Here is a 10860-nt window from a genome sequence, read left to right as displayed (position 1 = left end):
AAAAAAAAACAAAATCTGCACAATTATTCAATAGAATCACTGGAAAACTATAGAGTTTTCCAGCGACAGCGCTGGGATTTTCTATGAATTTTTTTACCTACGTGTCAATAATAAATATGTCGAGAAACAGGAAAAGACTTTTAGATCATTAGATTGTGCATTCATTATACTATTGATTATAATATGTTCGATTTTACATTCCTGACAATTATTACACAATGCGAGGAGCTACCGTATTGAGAACCCCTTTCCGGTTTTCGACAAATTTATGCTCGGGCCCTATCATGCCAACAGTTCCGTACGCTCCATCGTAGTCCATGCGCCACCGCTACGATTTTTGTACAAGGTGCAGAGAAATACCGCAAGATGGCAGTGTAAAAGACGATACCTCAATGTTTCAAGAAAATGCGCGCAAATTTAAAAGCGGACTTCTAGCCCCAGATGAGAAACAAACACCGTGCAAGCATAAAGTACATCAGGGCATGTTTCCTACACATGTATTTGATTATAATCAGTTGAATCAGAAGTTATTTGTCAGTGATAAGTGCTATGAACTGACAAACTAATTGGAGTGATTGATAATTAGATTCACTTGAATGCCAAGGGTGGAATCAACACAATTAATCTCCTGTTTTTCCAAGTCATTTTTTTTTCGAGGTTATGTTTAATGAAACCAAGCCTTAGGTATATCCCAAAATCAACGAATTTTAAATTTTATCCATAAAATACAAACGTCGAAATACTTTTTATTTACAGATTTTCAATGGCCCAATTTTTTCATCGAATTGGCTAGGAAAAGTTCGAAAATAAAGCATGGATAATCAGCGTTTTTCGAACGAAATTCTGCAAATAATTGCTTTTTTTTCGACATTCTTAGGAATGAATAATGCAAATGGCTCAAACTTTCAAAAGAATATTTTTAGGCATCCAATTAAATTTTGGTGAAATTCTGAAAGGGGAAAAATTCGTTACAATTCAGAAACGATTATTTTTAGAGTGACAAATATATTATTATTGAAGTAGTTAAATAAACAGGCAGTGTGACAGAAGCCATTTGATAGATTATATATGACTGCTACTCTCCACGTATATTTCTCCTATTTTCATTTCTATCAAATTCCATTGGTAGTAGGCTTCCGAATGGATCCCAATGTATGTTTTCAAAAAAAGAAGGCATACGGATTCCCATTTTTTGAAAATATTAAGGCCAATCGCACTCATTTTCCCCTATTTCTATAAAATAAATTTGCAATTTCATGCAACAATATTCATGTTATATGGCTACCTCAATAATCCTGCTGTGAAAATGGACGTTGAAATATAGAATTTTTTTTTCTCAAAAATTTCGGGTGAATTATTTCATCTCAAGAACTATCAAATGCATAGACCTAAAATTTGATATAAGAATGTTTCTTGACAGTCCTAACTAGAAACCAAAGTTTTAAAATGTTTCCCTGACTTTTACCCATGTTATGGTGCGCAAAAGTGAACTCCAAGCAAAAAATACAAAAAAGACGATATCTCGAAAAATTTCAATGGGATGGTACCCATATTTCAATGGATCTAGATAAATGGCATGAAAACGCACATTTGGAAAAAAAAATGAAATCGGACAAATAGTTTTTGAGATATTGACCACAAGATTTCGTTCATTCAGCATCCCAAAGTTTTTTACCAGGAAACCTAAAATCATACTAAGTTTCAAGTTTCTATCTCGATTATTTTTCAAGTTTTCGTGTGAACAAGCAATTTCAAGGAAAAAATGAAAAAACGAGAATAAAACTACATTGCTCAGGGACTAATGGTCTTTTTTCAATCCAATTAAATAGGTATCATCGTGACGAGTATTTTGAAAAAAGAATCCAATCAGTCCAGGTGATATCGGCAAAAAACTATTTTCGAAGAATCGCTATATCTCAGGAACCGCTCAACCGATCGAGCTGAAATTTAGCATAAATTTGAGTCTCAGTAGTACCAATTAGCAGCCAGAAAATCAGCATGTTTGTCTCAATAATTCTCGAGTTATGGGGACACTTCTGGACATACGAACACACATGTGCACACATATACCTACTCATATACAGACATTTTTTAAAAACATCATTTCTTCATGTTTCATGATATTTCTAGGCATTTCCACCCAAAATTCAGAAATCGAAAAAAATCATGATTGCAAAGCTTCCATTCGGAAGCAAAAAAAGTGATCTTCGAAAATCGCAATTTTCCGACCATACTCATAACAGTCGACTTTCTATTTTTTTTTAAAGATTTGAAAAATGTTCCTTAATAATTATTATGAGTAAGTAGTAGGGGAGGTGGGGGCAAAATGGACACCTTAAGGAAAAACTCTACTCCAAGGAAAATACCTTGGCTTTCTAATGATCCATAACATAACACAAAAAAACAATAAGACCTATTCATGGAATTATTTCTAGAAGGGGTAGCTGTAGGGGCAAAATGAACACTGCCAAAAATACGGCAATTTGATTTTTTTGAGACCGCGGTGAAATTTGAAAGTTTTTGTAGCAGTTAGGTACTTGTTTAGCAAATATTGATATATGATGGTATACAAAAAATCAGAGAAATGATTACCATAATTGATTTTGCCCCGTAAATCAACCCGAGTCGACCTTTTTTCACATTGTCCCCCCCCCCCCTTCAATTTTTTAAATATCAGGCACCATCTGTACATATGATCTCGTCAAATATCCACATTTTGAATCTTTGGTGCTCAAATGATAAAAAAACAAACAAAGAAATCGAGAAACATAAAAAATTTCGAGGGTGTCCATTTTGCCCTCACTGTCCATTTTACCCCCACCTCCCCTAATAATAGTGTTGGAAAAAAAATTTAAATGTCATGAACAGTATCGTAGTAATTTTCAGGCGAGAGACATTTACTTCAGTTTGAGAGGAAAAAGTCGTGAAATTTCAAATTTTAATGTAAATTTAATGAAATTCAACACTTTTAACCAGCATGTGAAGCGGGGAACTTTTCAAGTTACTTGAATTCTCATTTAAACGATGAATATTGTGTACCAAATCACTCTGTATTTTCGATTGATAAACATGCAAATTATAATTGCCCAAATCATTTAGGCCACAGGAAAATAGAATGATTCAACTTCCTCAATGGTGTGTTTGCTGGGGTTTCCTTCAAATTTAATTAGAATCAATAGTGAGAATTATGAGAGATTCTGATATTTTTTACCTTAAGTATAGAAGAATCTGAATGCAACATAGTGAAAATGATAATCGATTGTTTCACTTTGAACAAATAGTAACAATATTTAAATTAAAAATTTCTGATATGATTAAACAAAAAAACTTTCATTCAATATTCCATAACTGCAAATAATAAAAATGATGATAATTATGTAATATTATCTGAATCATTAATATGAATTTCAGATTCTCAAAAAAGGATAGAGCAGCAGTCAAGCAATTATTTAAACTTTTTATTTTTAATTTGGTGCTGAAAATATTAGATGATGATATTTTAAGCGTGGAATTATATTGATGATATGATCAACGGATTAATTGGATTAACGAGTGAACTAATTATAAAAATTTATAAGAGTGTTTACCAGAAATCTACTCTCTGGCTTACGTTCGAGAAGAAAGTGGATTATAATTATGATCGAACTTTTATTCAGTTTACTCATAGCAATTAGCACATATGAGCAAGTCATTTATTGCAATCCGAAAAATTAACAAAATTGAAAGCTAATAGATTGGGACATATTATTTCCACCGGTTGCGTTGTTTTCTGCAATTAGAATGATTATGAACAATGAATTAAAAAAAGGAATATTGAATCTGACAGGAAAAAGGGCATAATGAAAGGGGCATCAACAGCCCGGCCGCTTGCGGCCGGGTGGCACTAATTCAACCAAAATCCCATATTTAATAGAAAAAAAAAAGATTTCCACGCCTCTGTTCGGTTCTGTTCGCTATGGATCGATAGTTATCGGGTGGAACGCGGAACTTGTTGACCGCACAGCTTGCTAACAAGTTGGAACAGTGAAACTGAAATGTACACACGGTTGCAGTGCTTAAAGCAGAATTCCAACCATCATAAAAAGAAGCAGAAACCAAGTCACATCGAGGAAAAAACAAGTGAGTGAGAGGGAGACAGGAAGAAAAAAGTCATTTGATCGAGGAGCAGTCTGCACTGTTGTATTCCAATGCCAATAGAGGCACCCAAAAGAAAACCTAATAAAAAGAAAAAACACATTAACGGATGATATTTTGTATATAGAGACTGGCCATTGTGTCATTTCCACGGTGAGAGACAAAGATCGGTGGTGTTGTCTGTGCGTGAATTTCGAACTGAAAGAGTGAAAGAGAGTGGCATAAGTAATGTGTGGCAAAATTTCTCTCGGTGATCTGATTGAAGCTCACATCTGAAGTCACCCCCCAATCCTCGAAACAACTGCCCATCATGCCTGGTATGCTCACTGAAAAAAAAACTCCGATTATAAATACTTTGAAAAACTTATCATAAATTTACATTCAATCAACACACATCTCCCGGCCTAAAAAAAAATTGAGAGTAAAGGGTTATATTCGGGTAGTTGGAAACAGTTTCGAAGAAAATAGAAGATCATCCAACGCAACCCGGAAGTCGACTCCTAAAAAAAAGATTATGCGTTGATGCACTCCCAATTCACCTCAGTTCATCTGTGATAACTAAAACTCCATTGAAAAAGGAAATTCCATCGCTATCATCACACGAACATGTGACCTATCACCCAATTCCTGTTGACGTTGTCTTTCCCTCACGTTGCCTTGGGTAATCGTGATACTCGGATGTGAAAAAAGTGAAATAATAATAATAACAACAACAATAATAATAATAATAGTAATAATAATAATAAAAGTGACGATTAAAAAAAAAAGAATTAAGGTCAAGTAGTTAAATATCAAGTGTATTAGTTAATTTTTTGGGCAATTTGCCCGCTTGCTACATATGGACTTTGTGACACCACAAACTTTTCCTGCTAATAAGGAATATCAAGACAATTATTTAATAAAAGCGGAAAAAATTCCCGTGGCTATGGTTGTGGCAAGTAGTGGTTGGGTGCAGAATGTCAATTTCACGAATCAAAATAATAACAACATGAGTGCAGAGAGTGAAACTAACAAGATGAGCGCCAAAGGTGTGCTAATATGCCGTGATAATTCTCATGCATTTGAGGACAGGACACTTGTTCTCGATTTACCTGTGAAAATCGGCAGATCAGTGGCACGTACACGTGCAGCATCAGACAATGCAATCTTTGATTGCAAAGTCTTATCGCGTAATCATGCATTACTATGGTACAACGCTGGAAAATTTTATTTGCAAGACACTCGAAGTAGCAATGGGACTTTTGTTAATAATCAACGTCTCAGTTCCACTGGTTTACAATCTAAAGCCACCGAAGTTTGCTCAGGTGACATTGTCCAATTTGGTGTGGATGTTATGGAGAGTACGAGAAAAGTGACACACGGATGTATAATAGCCACCCTTAAGCTTTTTTTGCCTGATGGAAAAGAGGCAAAGGCTTCTAGAACTACGTATGGTAGCAGTGCAGCTGGAGATGTTACCCTGGAGGACCTCTACAAATTAAATCAATACGTCCAGGAGGCTAGTAGACGTGAACAGGTACTTCATTCGAAACTGGGCTATCTACAGAAATTGGTGGAAAACACGAGAAAAGCAGCAACACAATCTTGGAAGGCCTTGATTGACGAGGACCGATTACTGACGCATGTGAAAACTATCGAAAGCCAACTCTGTGCTTACTCTAAGAACTTCACTGAGGAGAAAATAAGAACCGAACTTATTAAGCTCGAGGAGCAAAAATCTCAGTACCAAATTGCTGCCAAGGAAGCTCTGCAAAAAGTTCATCAGGAAAAATTAGAAGTGACGCAGAAATTAATGGCTCTCGAGAGTCGTCTTAATGAAACCGAAGATGAATGCCAAAGTCTCCATGAAATTTCAAAACATTCGCAAATGGAGTTGCAGGAATTGGCCTCAAAGTACACCACAGCGCAGAAGAATCTCGCGCAATTGGAGGCGAAGCTGGCTGAGAAAGAACAAACCTCAACAGAAATTGTTCTTTCAACCGCACAGGAAAAGCAACATCTGATGGAGAAGGTGATGCGTCAATCAAAAATTGGTCATTTCCTTCGGCAGAAGCTGAATGAGAATCGTTCAGACTCTGTGAAAATTCACAAGGAAATAACTAGCCTTCGAAATTACATGCAAACTCTCCAGGATATGAATTCAAAATTATCCGAAGATTCGAAAGACGGGCTGAATCCAATTGAAGCAATTAATACAATTCTGGATATCTTGAATGAAATGATTGCTGATTCAGAGAATATTGATGATCTTGAAAATCTTGCTGTGAGTGAGGACAATCAAAACAAACTACAAGAAATTGATTCTACCGAAAAAATCACCAATTCCTCTATTTTATATGAAAAGAGTGAAGCAGAAGAATCAACCAATGAAAACCAAAATGATGCCGACTACATTTTGCCCCCACACTCAAGGCGAACATTAGTCAACGGTAAAACAAATTTTGATGGAAACCAAGTAGAGAATGAAGCGAACTGTGCAACGTGTGAGGACACAAGTAGCATCGCTAGTGACGACACTTGTAGTTTAATAGACGAGGAGTTTGGTGAAAAATCTGTCACGGAAATAAAACCAGTGGAGGAGAAAATCACTCGAGACGTTAACACATTGGAAGTTCGATTTGCAACTGATCTTAATGGAGATCAGCTGGAGGTACATTACGACCCTGAGGAGGAAAATGTGGTTCAGGGTGATGATTCATCAGACTCTGCGGACTCTCCAAATGCATCTATATCCTCAACAACTGCTATAGATGGGAAGGAGGAGGAGAAAGGAGATGATCTCGAGGAGAAAGAAAATGACCTGGAACTTGATGAGCAGGAGGGTGAGCATCTCGAGGGTGATTATGTCAAGACACTAAAACCTTTGACCAAGAGTGAGAGCTTTTCTCAGTGTAATCATAATCGAGCTCATATTCTTCAAACATTCATTGCAACACTAGAGTCTCTAAAAGGTGATGACGACTTGGAAGCTCAGCACCTTGTTAATTGCGAGTTGAATGAACTGCGAGACTGGTTGATTCGAGAGCCAAACGAACAAGTGATCGAAAAACTCAAACAACTTTACTACCGTGTCAAGAACGAAAACTCGAGGCTGCAGGAGGTCAATGAGGAGCTTGTTATTCTCAAAGAAAAATTCAATGTCTGCAACATGGAGAAATCAGCACTGACAAAGCAGTTGAATACGTTCACAACACATTGTGGTGATTTATTAAGTGCAAGCTACAGTGTGCCAATTCAATACTTTGCACCAATTGCCATTGCTTTCGGTTGGATGTTACTCGAGAAGATGTTTTAATGGAAGAACTATTTAGATTACGAATGTAAATAACGAGTAAAGTCGTTCGAAGGGATAAATATCGATCCAGGTTTTATTATGGATTTGAAATAATGAGATTAGTGTTTTCCTTTTTGTCTTAAACGAAGAGAAAAATGTAGACGATTTGAAGTGTGATTGTAAATTGTATATAATACCATTACTATATATTGTAAATCGGGACATTAAAATGATGGATTTGTTTGGTGGACAAGTTCTTAGAATTTGAAAAGAATAGCGCAATCGAGAGTAGATAATATGACGGTTGCTACAAAAACTCAATGAGCTGCCAATGTTCAATTATATATCTATTATTTTTCTTATAACAAGTTATTTCATTTGAACGATGAAGAGCTTTTAATACGATAGACTTTCATGTTCATGGGTGCACAACTGTTGGATGTCAGTTTGTTTTTATTTATTCTATATTACAAAATGGCCAATTGCGTATGTGTATACTCGTGTCGTTCTGTAATATTACAAATACTAGATGAATTTAATTTTCCATCCAAGGTTAAAGTTCGATTGATTGATTTTTAATGATATTCATATGTTTTTCGATATGTTTAGGTAACAATTAATCTATTGAAAATTACAGAAGAAAAGTAACAAAATGTTTAAGTTCGATAAGATCTGCCGGTTGGATTTATAATTTTTTTACTGTTGAAAAAGACCATTTTGTTACTCTGCCATTCACTTAATATTCGAAAATAGAGAAATCGTCATTACGATTGAAAATTGAATTAATTCTAAAATTTTTAGCTTTTATTCAACGACCAATCGCATAAACTTGCAACGGCCTATGGTATTTCTTTTTTCATTGTTTTTCCATCGCTTCTTTTTTATACGGAACAAAAAATGTTAATCCAAAAATATAAAAATGAAATAAATTGAATAGGAAATTAATACACGAGAATAGAAAAATATGGAATCACGAATTATCGTATTTTCTTCAAAATTGATTCGTTTACATAGAGTGCCTTTTTTTCGAGATCAATGTATTTATCAACTTGTTGCCGTGCATTGCCTTTTTTATTCTACATCCACAAAGGTGGAATGAAAAAGGGACTACTAATAAGGAATGAAAAGTTGGAGAGAATATCTCACTTTCCAAGTGTCAAAAACCTTCGTGAAATCGAAAAAAAATCATAAATTGTATTACTATAGAGAATTCATGTAAATACCATTGTTGATATAATATACTCGTGTGCCACAGTCATTATGGATACAAAAATAACGGAAAATAAAAACTGAATAAAAGTATAAAGCAACGGTTCAATCAATTTTTCATGTTCATCATTTCCCTTGCAAGATTATTGTAGTACTTATTTTAATTTCTCTGGTTTGTCAGGATAAATACCAAGTTCGGATGACCGCGTGACTATTGCCTCATTCCACAAACATGGCGAAGAACAAATAATTCAGTGTATTTTTTTTTTCTCATCTATTATCTATTGTGACTATTCGAGTGAATGAAAGATCAATTTCAACCATATAGGGCAGACCGGGGCAAAATGAAATGGCCGGGCAATATGAAATGGGGGGGAGGGATGAATGAAATAGTTGTGAATTTTTGTATTCACCACCTTATTGAATGATTTCACGTTCTTTATATATATATATATATATTAATTGTTTTTTGGAACAACAAAAAACCTGGAACCGTTCCTTATCCCAAACACATTTAATAACATTTTCAACTCATTTCATTTTTGTTTATCAAACAGAAAATATTATGAACAAATTAATGTATGAGTCAATTAACAAGTGTAAACTCTAACACTTTGGCACTAGCGCGCATGCCCTGCGTTCATGAAAATATTCGCTGTGAGTTGTTTGTTATATTCCGGATAACCCCGAGTAGAAATTCCGGCCAGGTCTTAATCAAGTTTGGATCAGGTTAGACCTGACCACTGATCAGGTATTGATCAAGTTGACGGATCCGGTCTTGATCAGACATGTTACGCCTCTAACCAATCCGGATTTGATCAGGACGAATGGATCCGAACTTGATCAAGTCAACTGTATGAAAACGGATGACCTATCTGTCAGTATCAATAACAATTATCAATGATAATTAATCCAAAACAAAACATAATTCAATTATTTCACCGTAGGCCGCCTCTCTTAATGAATCTTTACTGTTATAACCTCTGAAAAAGCTTATTATTTTTTTACCGATGCTGGGGATCGAACCGGGGACCCTATGATTACTATTGGATTATGGGATCAAAAATAATGAACACTTCTATTTGTATTTTCACTTATATCCTTTATTCTCATGAATAATTTCTGACTCTACTTTAACCAGGAGGTACGTTGCTCTACGGGTACTCAAGAGAGACTAACTGACAACTAAACTACTTGGGCCTTATTTTAGGACCTTTGGGGCAACAACATTTCCACCCCCCCTAAAAGGGGTTTTTCCTTCTCCCTTGACCACTTCTGGTCGCCAAATGTTGCTGAGGGATAGGCAGTAATAAACATAAGCTTGTCCGTAAACTACCAGTTTCGGCATGGACATTTCCCTTTTCTTATTCCCCGGCCCTACTGCAATAAAACCATAAAACGTCTTTCCAGAAACGAAAGATATGAAAACTAGGAGAGAAAGAGTGAATTTTGTACTTGGGGAAATCCCCAAAAATCCAACAATTACTAACAGCCCTGCACTGGTTTAAATCCTGATTTTCCACCATTTTTTCACTAAAAAATCCAAACGGCCATTAAATTGAGAAAAAAATACGCTTCCGAATCGAATCGAATTTCCTGGGAATTCCTTGTAGTTTTTAATGATTTTCAAATTTATCGTGAGGGTGGAGCTACTTCAATAGACAAACTTGATAATTGAAAATCTCAAAATCTAGTTTTCAAAAATTTTCAAAAGATCTGTAGAATAACAATTACGAGATACTTTTTCGAAATTCGAAAATAACCACTTTCTAAAAAACCAATTTCGTTCTTTTCCGAATAAAAAATTGCAATATTCAAGTAAAACAGCCCGGAGAATGAATACTTCTAAATTTTTTCCTCAAATCCAAAATACTGTAATTATTTTCAGGATTATTTTCCTGGTTATTTTTCAGGAATATTGATTTTTTAAATTTAAAAAGTCACGGAATTGACCCCTTAGGAGTTGAATTTGAAACAAGTACCTCGTAATTATTGTTCTACACATATTTGAAAAAAATTTGAGAAAAAAAAGACCCTCGTAGCTCTGAAATTGAGTACACTGGATTATTTTTTTAGATTTCAAGCGCCTGGGGGGCAAACATACAATAAACAATCTTTTTTTGCACTGATTCTTCGTTTTTCAAGATATATAATCGATCTTCAATGTACGATAAATCTCACTGCAATATTCCGTGACTTTTAAAACTCATAGTAACCTCCCCTTAAATAAAAAACAGTTTGTG

The 10860-nt window shown here is 35.1% G+C and overlaps 2 protein-coding genes across 7 annotated transcripts in view; both read left to right on the top strand.

Annotated features, from left to right (window-relative positions):
- The window catches only part of LOC107045088 (zinc finger CCCH domain-containing protein 10), a 103080-nt gene that overhangs the window by 79875 nt on the left and 12345 nt on the right, over positions 1-10860 (top strand). Inside the window, exon 1 of one of the 6 annotated variants that reach the window (XM_015267221.1) lies at positions 4030-4451. The exons of the other annotated variants lie outside the window; for them this stretch is intronic. The gene's annotated coding sequence lies outside the window, so the exon portion shown is untranslated. Of the gene's footprint in view, positions 1-4029; positions 4452-10860 lie in introns of those variants that run through there. 6 annotated transcript variants of the gene reach the window in all.
- On the top strand, positions 4446-8726 carry LOC107045087 (sarcolemmal membrane-associated protein). The gene has a single exon (XM_015267219.1). It carries the CDS (start codon positions 4973-4975, stop codon positions 7427-7429), a length of 2457 nt encoding a protein of 818 aa, XP_015122705.1. The 5' UTR covers positions 4446-4972; the 3' UTR covers positions 7430-8726.

This window comes from Diachasma alloeum, unplaced genomic scaffold (genome assembly GCF_001412515.2).
Source record: "Diachasma alloeum isolate Michigan unplaced genomic scaffold, Dall2.0 Dall_scaffold_00873, whole genome shotgun sequence".
In the NCBI taxonomy this organism is placed as follows: Eukaryota; Metazoa; Arthropoda; class Insecta; order Hymenoptera; family Braconidae; genus Diachasma; species Diachasma alloeum.
The sequence above is the reverse complement of the archived record's forward strand: the minus strand, read 5'-3'. Positions and strand labels throughout refer to the sequence as shown.

What these genes read in the sequence shown, in the direction of transcription:
- LOC107045087 (XM_015267219.1), top strand. Translation starts at nt 4,973, where the DNA reads ATGGACTTTGTGACACCACAAACTTTTCCTGCTAATAAGGAATATCAA.